The sequence below is a fragment of the Taeniopygia guttata genome, chromosome 2 (genome assembly GCF_048771995.1).
Source record: "Taeniopygia guttata chromosome 2, bTaeGut7.mat, whole genome shotgun sequence".
In the NCBI taxonomy this organism is placed as follows: domain Eukaryota; kingdom Metazoa; phylum Chordata; class Aves; order Passeriformes; family Estrildidae; genus Taeniopygia; species Taeniopygia guttata.
In genome coordinates this window covers 132231060-132244916 of record NC_133026.1, presented here as the reverse complement: position 1 = coordinate 132244916, position 13857 = coordinate 132231060, and the positions used below count along the sequence as shown (strand labels likewise).

Below are 13857 nucleotides of genomic sequence, written 5' to 3'. Positions count from 1 at the left end.
ATTTAAAACACTTTTTTACACATTATAGATTTTTTTTATTCCCATCCAAAAAAATAATATAGTTTAAAAAAAAAACTTATATATAGCTTTTGCACATTATATGCAGATTTCTTAGAGCAAAACTATAATCAAATTCTCCCCGACAGTTTAAATTCCCATTACTGTAATTTCTCTCCCTCCAGATTTTTTATGGGCCTGGAGAATCATGAAATTCAGTGAATTAAGTCATTGATTAATTTCATTTTAAAAGTAATTAAATTCTCTTTACAAGAAAACTACTCCAAAGTCTATTAATTTACATTTACTTTAATTTAGATTGATTTTTTCCTGGTCTTCAGCTCTTGGGAAAAAAAACAGTTTTTACTTCTACATGTTGATTTTCAAACACTGTAATTTCTAAAATCTTTGGGACCTTCTTCTCAGCAGAGTTTATCTCTCATAGATTTATTACTTTTCCCTTACTGAGGTTGCTCAAAATATAAATTATTTATTTTTCAAACCATATTGTGAATTCTCATGGTATTTAAAAACTGTAGAGAGCTGCTGCTGTACAGACCTATCCTGCAACAAGAGACCTGAAAATGTCTGGGTTTATTGCTATATTCCCATTTCTTCTCATTTGCACACTTAGCAGTTACCTGCACTGCACATTGCACTCTCTGTGGGCTGCAGAGCAGTACTCCAGACAGCTTCATTTTAAAGCTGCAGAATCTGACTTAGAAAACTAGTGTTTTCTTTTCAATCCTAAGTATTTAGGAAAGTCTTAAAATACTCAGGGTAAAACAAAATCTGCTTCTAAAACAAATTCAGTGTCAATATAAAACAAAAAAAATTGTTCTCCAAAACAAAAAATAACGCCATATTCTTTCTCAATTCTCCAATATCAGCTCACACTGCGCAAATGCTCACATTACACGGATATAACTGTAAAAGATGGAACAATAATGGATCATATCAAATTTGATTTCTATCTCTATATTCTGGGCTCATGGAAAGGAACTAATTTTCGATACACAATCCCATGGTATAAACCTTGTTTGATTTCTGTATCATTTCTCAACAAATAGAAAAACTAACAATAGCTTGAACATCCTAATAACCATGGACACAGCACACAAAGCACATTCAATTCTGTATGTATTCTCCAATAAGATTTTCAGCTGATGTGAGATGGAAAAATAGCCATCCAAAAATGGGAATTCCTAAATATTCTCAAAAAATAATTCTAATTTTCTGGTTACAATCTTTTTCAGAAGCAATATAAAAAGAACTTCAGTTTGGCTGTAATTCTACTTAATGTTGTCTGGAATTCTGGGTGTATGGCTGATTTATGGTAAATGTTAAGAGAAAATGAAGTAATTTTAAAAACACACTTTGAAAGTTGAGCACAATAAGTAAAATAGACCAACTCATTACACAATATTTCTCATAAGGAAAAGCTTAAAATATACTCATTGGATCAGGTTATGAAAAATTCAAATATAATTAGCTGAAAGAGCTAGTAAGTCATAATCCTATGTTCTATATTAGTTCCAGTTTCTAAGTAGATGTCTGTCAAAAAACACAAAGGAAAAAGTATAGGAATGGTTGTTTATCACTAGGAAGTTATTGGAATAGATGGATCAGAGGACTGGGAAAGAGAAGGTGGACAGCTGACTTAGATCAGTCTGTACCACAACACACTGCCCACTCAAAGATATTGAGAGATAAATATATGTAGAAACTAAGCTACTCTCTCTGAAAGCTGGTTTCTAAAAAAACAGCATATGGGGCTCTGTGGGAAGCTTGCACTTTGCTACTGGCAATCTGTAAATACAACTTCGCTCTTCAGGGCTGACAGTCTGCTCCTCTTCAGGAACATTGCAATCCACTGAGAGAATAGAAGTGGTAAGTGTAGGTGGTTTTTTTAAACTACCTTTAGAGAGTAACACTTAAGTATTGTCTTCAAATAAATATGTTTATACCTATGCGACAATCATAAAGATAAAAAAGCTTAGATGTGCAATGTATAGTTATACAAACAAAAAACAACCTTGCAATTCAAAATATCTCTCCTGTCATTTCTCACACTTACAATTTTTGGGTGTATTTAATAAATTCTTTCATCACTAATTCTATACATAGAGGCATTGCAGAAAAGAACAAAAGGTAGGAGGACTGAACCGCTCAGATTTTTACCCCCAAAAATTGAAATCAGCCTGCTTAATAACCTCCCAGTACATGTTCTAAGAAGTGCTTTGAAAAACATTGACAAACATGCTAGACGTGCCTTGTTCTAGAGATTTTCTTCATGTTGTCATAATGTGCTGCTGGATAACATCTTCTGTTTCATCATATACAATAATGTTATTGAAAGATACAAAAGCATCTTCAGACACAAGAAATTAATATATCGACTTTATACTCTTTTTGCACCTCAAAAAAAGCTGAAACCCTGAACTTCTCTGCATTATTAATATAGTATAAATATTTCCCTTAGTGAAGGTAAAGAGTCTTAAGAGGTGCTGTCTGCCCTTCACCTGTCCCTGGTGATGACATTTAGATTGGGAAGAGTGCTTTTGGAGCCCATCTGGTGCAATGCCTCTTTCAGGCCTGGCCAGCTTCCACTGCATTGTTTACAGCCTTGTTCAGTTGAGTACTGGATCTCTCAGTAGGATATTGCATGACCTCTTTGGACACCAAGAAGTACTTTTATTTTCAGAGTTGTGACAGAAATAAAAGAAAAATTGTATTTTCCCATTACTAAATGGATTCTTCTGCCATACCTGAACTCTGATCAGATGCTAAATTTCCAATTGTATACCTTTTCAGAATCCAAAAAGCAAGGATTTTAATTCCAGGATACCATGTTCTGTACATTTAAAACTATCTGTTTAAACTGAAAATTATTCATGATACACAAGGATTCAAGATATGAATATATTCCTAGGCCACTAGAGAAAATCCTTCTTTATCGGGTCCCTATCTCTATACAAAAGGAAATAGGATTATTTAGTGTAGGAACATGTGAATTCTCCAGCAATAATAGTGAACATCTAAAATTGCTTATTTGATTGAAGTTTTTGAACCTGAGGCTGAAAAACTAGGACCCTGGGAACAGTCAGGCTAAATTATCTTCACTGAAAAGCAAGACTTCTATACCAAATCTTAGTATTTCACCAAAACAGAAGTTTTGCTAAATCCTTTCCTTTATATTTATGGACAAACATTTACAATTGTTCAGTTGAGCACATTATGAGTATTAGTATTAGTTATTTTTTATTACTTATTACTACACAGTAGTATTACTACATAAAAAATCCTGAATATCTTTCAAATTTTGAGTCAATATCATCCAACAGATTTTTACTCAAACATCACTGAAATATGTTAAAAAATAAATTGGAAATTCATCTTTAATGGCATTTTTTTATTGCACAGACAGAAATTCTGACAGCCAAAAAGCGTTTGTTTGCAAGATTGACTATTTCCTGAAAACCAGAATTTCACTAACTTCAAAAAAAAGAGTCCAATTGGTCTGTAAAAAGAGTTGATGGAAGCTTCTTAAAATGTGATAAAAGATGGTATAGACTATATAAGAAGTATAAGTTAAAAATTTTAGTTAAATAACAGTCATGGCATATGAGAAGACTGAAGAAGAGTGAATTGCAATAGAACTCCTTACCTTTAAACTATCACTTATTTCGTCCTTCTGGGGACAAGTATAATCTTACAACTTCAAGGCTATGCAGTTTAAGTCTCTGATAATGTGTCTATCTCAGAATATTATGATATGGAGCATTTTAATCCTTCTCACCATCAAGTGCAGAAGTAAAACAGATCAAATGCTTGAAATATTTGTATACAATGGGCTATGTAATAAAGACTCTACACAGAACATATGAAACATCCAAGCTTGTTTTCATTACTACACATGTAAGTTTCTGTGAGTTTGTGTGAAACATGCACACACACTCATATACAATGACTCAAAGGAACTCCAAGTAAATCTTAAAAATTGGATTTGGGTTGTTAGGGTTTTTTTTTGTTTGTTTGTTTGTTTGTTTTGGAGTTTTGGTTTTGTTTTGTTAGTTTTTGTGGTGGTGGTGGGTCTTTTGGGTTTTGGGAGGTTTTTTTTAATTTGGTTGGTAATTTGGTTTTCTGGGTTTTTTAATATAATGGTCAACTCGTATTTTATAAAGTTTATTCAGCTTTAAATCACTGGAAGTATTGAACAGTTAAACTGGAGAAACCATGAAGTATTGAATAAGCAGATTTTTCCCCTTTACTGTCTTATTCTTATGTATCCATTTATATTACCCTATTTTATATACTCTATTTTCAAAATATCTACTGATAACTACTATGGATCGAGTATAACAAACTCTACATAGTAGAATTTTTAAAGAAATTCTATTTGTGAATCTAAGCACATAAAATAATATCAAAGCAAGGCAACAGGCCATAGTATTAATTTATCTACATATGATGCTATACACAGGTTACTTTAAGAAGTACGAGCTAAAGAGAGAGGTTCTGCAAACCTTCTTTTGTTTAAACAATAATATTATGAACACAATACAAAAGAAAGAGCTTCATGATAAAAGGAGCACATTGCAAAAGATAATTTACTTGAGCTGAGGATCTGAACTGAGTTGTCTTATAAGAAAAAAATGGTGTAATGCACAGTGATTGATATGATTTGTAGCATGTCAGACTCTCTCATTAATATTAATTAATTTGTATTAATTAATACAAATTAATTAATATTAATACAGCAACAAATTAACATAAAAATTCTGACAGCTTTCCATTCACAAGAATTTAATATATTTTAGTATGCATTAATTTAAATTAACTCTACACAGTGTGTAAAACTAATAATAACCTACTTTGTAACCTCCGTGTGGGACTCTCGCCATGGAGCTGTCTGCGTGGCAAATATGGTGAGGGGTGGGGAAGTGGCAATGAAGAGACATCGTGGGTTTGAAGTTTGTACCAGTGAGGTTCATCATCTAGTAATGCTGTCTCTAACTCAATAAGAATCTAAAAAAAGAAAGAATGGTTAAAAGTAGGAAAGCATTGCGTGACAGAATATTTTAAAATAAACATACTCACAAATGTTATTCTATTATTCTCTTACTGCTAAAGTCTTGTCTGAAGTTATATAAAAACCTTGCTTTAATTTGAAAAAATCTTCTGTGCCTTTTAGAACACTAAATATACCAAAAAATGTTTCAAGAAACCCTTATTACCTTATGAGAGCCTTCACAGCTTTCAAATAAGTTAATGAGCACTATTCAAAAGTTTTAGTAAAATATGACTATGGATAATATGGATTTTAATAAACAATTAGAAAGTGAGAAACTACATTCATGCTGTTACTAAAACAGAAAAAAACACAGAAAGAATCATGTATCAGGATTACGTGATATGTGTGAGATTACTATTTGTTTACCACTAATTGAAAGAAAAAATAAAACAATAAAACCAGCTTTGCTTTGCACAGTTAGTAATTTTTTCAAAAATACTGTATCTACACATGAGTATGATAGCAACTGTATTTCTATAGCAACTACAAATACTTGTATACCTCTCCTAAAAATTCACTTTCTTCCTCTCGAACTCGTGCTTGGTCCCAAAGAGTGATTTCTAACATTCGTTCTCTAAACTCTCTCCGATGAACTGGAGAATAAATAAATGTCTGATTCCACTTAGGTTCCAATGTTTTCTTTACTGTTTTTGTTCTTCTTTTATTTTTATCACTGAAAAAAACAGTTAAACATTAAATATGTTCAAAACACCATTAAACTGCATTAAGTATATAATGGAAAATAGGAAATCTTAAATCAGCCGTTCAGTTTGTAGGATCATGGGTACTATACATCATGAATTTTCCTTTATTATAATGGTCAGTGCATATATTGAGGATAATTAATAAGTTCATATTAAAAGCTATGGTTAGGTAATTTCAAGTTTATGTGCCAATTCCAGTTCTAAGATGTTTCCCAAAAGCCACTAATGTTTTAATTTGATTTTGGGTGTATTCTCTTTTATTTTGGAAACAGCATTTTATAAAGTAAAATATATTTCCATAAATGGGATTTCCACAAGGCACGGTCTGGCAGTAGAAGACCTCTACCGACAACATTGGGCACAGTGAACACCTGCATTTCAAAAATGATCCAGCTGGCTCAGTCAAGTTCCTGTCCTACAGAGGGTCCCTCCAGCTGCAGAGCAGGAAGGAGCAGCTGCCCCACATGAAGGAATGGTCAGGGAGCTGGGGGCAGCGCAGGGTTTTCCTGGCTAAGGGCTCCTTATCCACCTGAGAAATCAGAAGCCCCAAAATGAGTTACATGTTGTTTTCCAGCATCACTGGAACAAATAATTTTGTCAAAACAGCTTCCCAAATCCTTTGGTCACTCCAGCGAATCACCCAGGCTGAAAGTGGACCTCCATTACAAGGTGAGGTCTCCAGGCAAGGCTGCCCTGGGAGCCTTGGCTTTGGCTCCAGGGTGCTGTTGAAAGTAATGTCTTTTACAGAATATTTCTGCTTGAAAGAATTGATATTTTCTGATTACAACAATTTTCGCTGAAAAACACCCACACTCCTTCTACTGAGAATACTGACAAGAGTCCTCATAACAATGGTTATTTTAAACCTGCTGATTGCTGCATAATGCAGCTGCCATACTCACTTATAAGGATTTTTTAATAGACAATGCAGATGCAGTCCATTCGTTAATAATTGCAATTGTAATAAAGTCATTGTATTTCAGAACTGTTACTTGGTAGCTAGATCAAAAAATTACCTAAGTAATAATATTTTTAGACACATTGTTAAAAAATATATAAATTATTACTAGCATACAAAAGGTTTGTTTACCCTTGTGAACTGAAATAAGTTACATTGTACAACATTTTTCAATTAAATTTCTTAATTCAAAGAGAAGTTTCAGTATCTTCATCTAATTAAATGCTTGACTTACTTAAGAGTATTTTACCTCCAGCATGTTTCTTTCTACTACACAAGAAATACACTGTTGCCTACTTAGCTTTTAAATCTATGGAAAGAAAAATTAATTTCCACATCAGGAAAAAAACCCACAATTCTATAAGACAAATTGCTGATCATAGGCACATAAAACAACTAAAGAAAAGTTCTGAATGCTTCTCATACATGGGAAAAAATAGAGATTCATAAAATTTAATGTTAATATATTTTTTTAGTTATCACTATTTACATTGTAAAACAATGTGAACACACTTTTGTTAGCCTATTACTTGCTCATTACTATTGAAAAAGCAAAAGCAGGTAAGATAATTGAAGCAGACCTGATTCTGAAGCTGATTGTAGCTTCAGAAGCTACAAACACACTGCAGCAGTTTGAATAAACTACAGAACTAAACCAACTTTTCGAATACTGGTGACCTTGAGAAAAGCTAACCAAAACCTTTTAATCATCAATGACACAGCAAATTATGTAGCCACAGAAAATGTGCTTGTCAACATATGGTTTACAATGAAAGTGGAAAAGCAACCTCTTCTAAAATACTAAATAGCTTTAACTCCTGCTGAAGCCAAATGGGAATGGAAATAGCCAGCATCTTCCCACTTTTGCTATTTGGAAAAGCAAAGGAAGTAAAAATAAAAGTTACATTCTATTCTACAGATTCAGCAATCCACTGATCTATTATTTTGAGTGACATTAAAGCTTTGAATTATTTGGTTCGTACAAAATAAAGGTAAACATGTTCCCCTACTGACACAATCTGTTCAAAAATAAACTGGAAAACACACTATCTCTTCTGCTGTTCTTCCCAAAACCTAAATTGAAACACAGAAAATCATGGACTAAGAAGTGAAGGCGCTTTCCAGAAACAGGGCTCCTACCACAGTTTAATTTTTCCTAAGTACATAAATTACACCATCCAGATTAACATGAGTCCTGTGCTTTAGGGAAAGTTTTCAAAGTGCAAATGGGAACTCTCAGCTGAGTCCCCTTCAGCCTTAACTCACTTATACTATGAACAAAAATCTGTGGGTTTCAGATGCCAAACATGTTACTGCTTTATTGAATAAAGGTGGGGCATACCAAACTGCTGGACTCATCAGTCCAGATATTTATGAACCCGACTGTGTAGCATCTTCTTTGCTCTAGTGAAGAATAACTGGCATAGGAAATAAAGGCATTATAATACACTAATAATATTCTTTGCAAATAACAGATTCCCATGAAAAGACATGTGTTTACCTTTCTTTTCCTTTTCTATTCAGTATTTAATAATATAGCCAGGGAAAGCAAGTTTATGCTTAGTGTTCAAAGACATCTTGCTGTTACGCAGCATGTTCAACACAAGAGCTCAACATTGTAAGCTTTCTTCCATGTACGTATGGCTGATAAACTCAGCTGTGCATGCCACCTGAGTAAGAGACTAATTCAAACATTCCTTGTCTTTGTGTTCACCCTACCTTCTGTCTGGAAGAAAGTAAATTTTAACATAAGGATTCCTTGGCCTCCCATCTTCCCTTGAAGGAAGATCCTTTGCTCCCAGTATGGTCACTATTAACTGATGACCAACCTTGTCATACCACAGTTTTATCTGCAGGAAGAAAATATTAATTAGTGAACTCATTTCTACAATGAAGTTGCATATTAATCCTTAAACATAATTTTGCTCATGAGCTTCTATTTATATTGGTTACTTAAACAGAAAATATTACACTGTATTTCTCATTTATAACAAATAAAAATAAGTTAATATTGTAATAGCTTCAGTATATACCAGGAATTACTCTGTTTTCAAAACCCTGTACTGTAAGTACCTTACTTCACACTAATTGTTTTTCACATGGTGCCCTGGTTAGGATTGTTCTCCCTTGTATTGTATAACTTGCATTACTAATGTATGCCATTCATATATATACATTTCCGAGGAGTTTATGCACATCTGCTGTTGTGCTAAAGATACTATGGGATAAACCTGCAAATATTTCATATCACTTAATATTTTTCAACATATACACACTTATTCTGAAATCATAGAAGTCCTCCATAAATACTGACAGGAAGGCTCAGTAGTCCAACTCTCTTCATAGTCAAACTCAGTAAGAAGGTAAAAACCACTATTATTCATTCATAGAAATTATTAACCAATCTAAGGCTTGATTTGCTATCCTTTTTCACTACAGTCATTACAAGCTGCTATGTAGCTATTTAGCTATTTCAGTTTGAATTCTATGACTGCAAATACATCAGCCAAGAAGGGATATACCTACTTCAGAGCAGTCACTGCAGGATGGGAAAATGACGCAGTTAGGACAAACAAAGCTTTCCAAATGGCCAAGGGGCCATTACATGGTGGTAGCACTGCAGTATCACTAGCTACAGCTTACTGAGGAGGCTCTCTTCATGAGGCCTTTGCTTGAGACAGAGCAAACTAGGACATTTAAAGAAAACAGTGACCCTGCCTGAACTTAAGAGAATCAGAGAGGATAATGCCCAGCTGCACACCTAACCAGGCAATACACCTTTAGACATGAATAGCTAAGGTAGACATAAAGAGGGGAAGGTGCATTTTCTGTGGAAACCATCTCACATAATTTCAGAGACAGAGTTTTCATCTCCTCATCTTCAACATTTCAGTCTCCTAAAGAAAGGTTTTGATGTAATTCTCAAGACTTTTAACCCATAAACAAGAGTCTGATTTAGCTCTCTGCCATTGCTAATACTTCACTAAGTGAGATTACACTAAGACACGCCAACTCAATTATTGGTGGCAGTGTACTTCGTTCACTGCTTCAGATCTTGCAATTCCTGTAGCCACTGGCCATTTGAATAGATATTAAAAATGGGATATTTTTCCTCCATTACCTTGTCATTGGTCCTGCTACAGACTTTAAGATTTCTGGTACTAATAGTTAAAGGGCCCTTTGGCCACTCATCTGTGTGTGAATTTTAGACGTTCCTACATTCTTACAAGCCAGGGGCTTTGACAGTATTTTTTCTACACTGAGAATTATCTGGACTTCTAGCTATCTCCATCCAGCTACAGACCAAAAGCAGAAAGCTTTGCATCAACAGTACAGCTTTAATAACCTCTGAAGTGTAAGTCAACTTAGATGTTCATTGACACTAAATGTATCCACCTGCAGGTTTCCTTGGGAGTCCTGAAGCAAAAGACAGACTTGGCTAGTCCCAGATCTCAAGCACTGAAGACAAACTTCTTTTGCTTTTTGTGGAAAATTATGCTTGCTTAAGGAGAATGAAATATATTTGTGATACAGACACTATCACAAACTGTGACTGATGAATGTGAAATCATCTAGATATAGCTGCCAAAAATATAACCAGAATTATGTGTTCATATGCAAGCTAAATGTATTTGTTTCAGACTGAATTTTTACATGAAAACTTCAGTCAAAATATTTAGAGAATTACTTAAGCAGAAACTGAAATCATCTGACACCACTTCATTGAGATGCTTTAAAAACTGTAGTTTGGAACAAGGGCTCAAAATTTGCATTGACTTATACCTTCTACTTTTCCCTTGATGTTCTGAAATAAAAAATTGGAAAAACTTGAACTTAATGGGCATATTTTCCATGTAATATTCTTTAATTTTCCTTGTTACAGGAAAAGTCAGGAGTCAGAATTAAAACCAGAAAGCTCTCTCTCTCCTCTATTCACACTGCTAGCACTCCAACACACAGCAGAGGTACTTATAACTCAAGCAGTCATTTGGTTAGGATGCAAGCAGAAGGAAGGGAGAAACTGTGAGAGAAGGGTCAACGAAGCCCATAGAGGGGAGAATGGGATCAGAAGAAGGGACAAAGAAAAAGCTGCTTTATAATTACCACGAAAGTAAAATAGACAGGATACTTCTTGGTGAAACACGGGAAGAATGGAACCACTAATGTCAGGGACCAGAGATTAACAGAAGTGCAAAAACCGAATGAATGAGAGAAATGCTGTGAGGTGACAAAAGAACTAGCCATGCTAACTGGCAAAATATATGTTGAAAGAGAGACTGGGATGAAAAAACATCTAGCAGGATTTTTTACACACACACACACACACACACACATGCTTTTATAAGTTTAGAACATCTAAGAAACTTCAACAAAACAATCCTGATCTAAATGAAGGAAAGGGAAAGCTAAACATGCAACACATAAAATACATTATATAAAAAATCATGCTGGCTGATGCTAATGTTGAGACTAATACCTGAAGAAAACCTTCTTGGATGGGATTTTGTCTGTCTAGATTACTTAGGATGTAGGCACCTAAGATTCACTTAGAAAGTGGTGCTACCTGAATATTTTCCCACTTTGCACTGAAGTTCTGGAGACTAATTAGCCACACACATGCTCATATACTTTCCTTCCCTGGGCTCCTTCAGCAGCCGGACATGCACTACTGCTTTATTAAGCTTCTGCTATGACCTACATTCAGGCAAACAGGCATCTAAATTCAGTACCTCCTGATACTGAGGTGCACTGAGATGGTCTGTTATTCACTGAGAGGGGCGTCTGCTGCAGACAGGCTACCACGTAGGAGTGACTGCCGCAGAGTGCAGGAAACAGGAACCCTTCTGCACTCAAAGGATTGAAGGAAACAGAGATGTGGGTCTGACCCCAGTTTCATTCTTTCTGGTTTATAACCAGTAATGGTCTAATACAAGAGCAATACTCATGTAGAGTATCAGGTCTGGAACTTACTAAACTGAAGCATGCTGTGATAACACCACACACTTCTATTCCCAGCCAAAGTGTATCTCAGCTTTTATATTCCAGAGAAGAATGGGATGTGGCATAGCTTGATGATAAAGGCACTATTTTGATACACAGGTTCAACATCTTCTGTCTAAACAGTATATAAACAGTATATGTCCTGTTTCTGAAATAAGCTTCCTACACAAACAGTATATAAAAGCTGACTGCTGGTGTTGCATTCTGAGAAGTTATCTAGTATATTTAGCTAGCATTCCTGTTTCACAGAATCACAGAATGGGTAAGGATGGTCCTCTGTAGCCTCAGTAGAAGGTGCCTCCCCTGGAGAATCAACTCACCCTCTGGAGTAGCTTTAGTTTCAAATAGACTTACTGGGCTTAGGTGTCTTTTATTTGGGTTAATCACTCACTGCAGGTATTGAGGTACTTAGATCTTTCCTTCAACTGTACAAGTGAAAGCTCTTCCTCAAGCCACCTCAAATGTATTTGAAGTTAGTATAAGTTATATAAATTAAGGCCATAGATTCAGCTTACTAGATTTCATTTTTTTCTATTAAATCTCATCTTCACTAGAAGTTTTAGAGCACTGAGGTCAGAGTTTAGAAAAGAAGTAATCATATATAAGAACCCCTACTCTTATTCCCCCTGATAAGGGAATCAGTTAAGAAATCCTAGCTAATATTATAATTGCACTTCCTATACTCTTGTCTCATGAATGTTTGACTGCTCAACTATGCAAATCTAATGTAGTTTTATATACATAAATACAGGACATATAGGCAAAACATATCGTCAGTCAGAATTTAGATTTAGAAACAGAGAATATTTGAAGATTTAAATTCTATGCTACAGTTATGTTTTTGTTATATAAGGGGTACTTCACGAATCTCATGAAAAGAGATAAAACTTGTGCCACTGGGAGAGACCATCTGCCCTACAGCTGATTTTTACCACCACAACCTACTCAGACATCACTAGCTTTTAGAGACAGCTGGCAAGGCATTTTTTTTTTCTTCTGCTGCTCATTATAATTTTTCATGTAACCTACATAGATGTTTGTATGTTTATTATTATTTTAAAATTATATAGTATTTTTCTTTCTCACATTATTCTGAAACCAAAGATATACCAGTGGGATCTGTTGTTTAAAAAAAAAATCTCAAGTTTCTTTTTAAAAATACTTGCAGTAATCTTTTCATTGTACTTAAACTTATGTACATGCTGAAACTGCCCTGAGGTGGTAATGTCTTTGGCATAGCTGAAGCCAGTTTTGAATGTTGTTAAACTCACCTTTAAAAAATCCTGAGCACTGAGGGTTGCTAAATCAAACTACTATTGCTTTCTGCTTCAGCTGCTGTCTAATATGCTTGAACAACAACAAAAAAAGGCTGTCAAATGGAAAAGCTTGTAGGATACAAAGGCCAGGAAATTATAGAAGTATTTAGGCTGGCCTACTCTATGTTTCTTTTCAAAATATCTTTTTTAGTGATTTTACCTTTTACATGTTTTTATACCTGATCAAATATATTGATGTTCTGTATTAAAGCCAAAAGGATGTCTGAAATTTTTGAAGTTAGAAAAAACCCAGAGGCAACTCTGGCTCAAAAGAATGCTTTGCCAAGTAAACAAGAGATACTGCACAGAAAACACAATTTTAAGAACAGATTTTTCCCTACAAAGGTTCATAAAGCATCACTCTAAAAGTTAGAAAATTACTGGTATGCCAAACTGAATCAAAAAGTTCAGGAAATAAAGATGCAGTTTTACAAATACTGTAAAATTAGGAAAAGGTCAGTGGGCATTTGATAGGAAAGAAACTGAGTGTTTTTCTTCCCAATGAAATAATGATGATTCTATGAAATCATCCAGTGAGCTAGAAGACTAATGAAATGTCATGGAGGGAAGTGTGGAAGAGGAGCTTTTGCCGGAAAGGATCAATTTCAAACTAACAAGTAAAGAAGATGCAAGCAAGAATAAAGATATGGATTTCCTGTTGAGAGTGATGAAACAAATAAATATAAAGAGAATGTTTGGAGATTCTTATTCTTGTAAGAAGTTCTACAGACACAGCTTTACCTCAGCCCACAATGAAATGTATACTTCCTGACAACTGTAAACAGCAGCTCAGAGCTCTTATTTAGT

The 13857-nt window shown here is 34.6% G+C and overlaps 1 protein-coding gene across 50 annotated transcripts in view; it reads right to left on the bottom strand.

The window, feature by feature from the left end:
- Window positions 1-13857, bottom strand: part of RIMS2 (regulating synaptic membrane exocytosis 2) — a 447420-nt gene that overhangs the window by 179919 nt on the left and 253644 nt on the right. For all 50 annotated transcript variants that reach the window (XM_072924886.1, XM_072924887.1, XM_072924890.1 and 47 more), the window contains 3 exons: window positions 8453-8583; window positions 5573-5744; window positions 4872-5025 (listed from right to left, as the gene is read on the bottom strand). In XM_072924886.1, the coding sequence (XP_072780987.1) occupies window positions 4872-5025; window positions 5573-5744; window positions 8453-8583 (457 nt within the window). The remainder of the gene's footprint in view (window positions 1-4871; window positions 5026-5572; window positions 5745-8452; window positions 8584-13857) is intronic.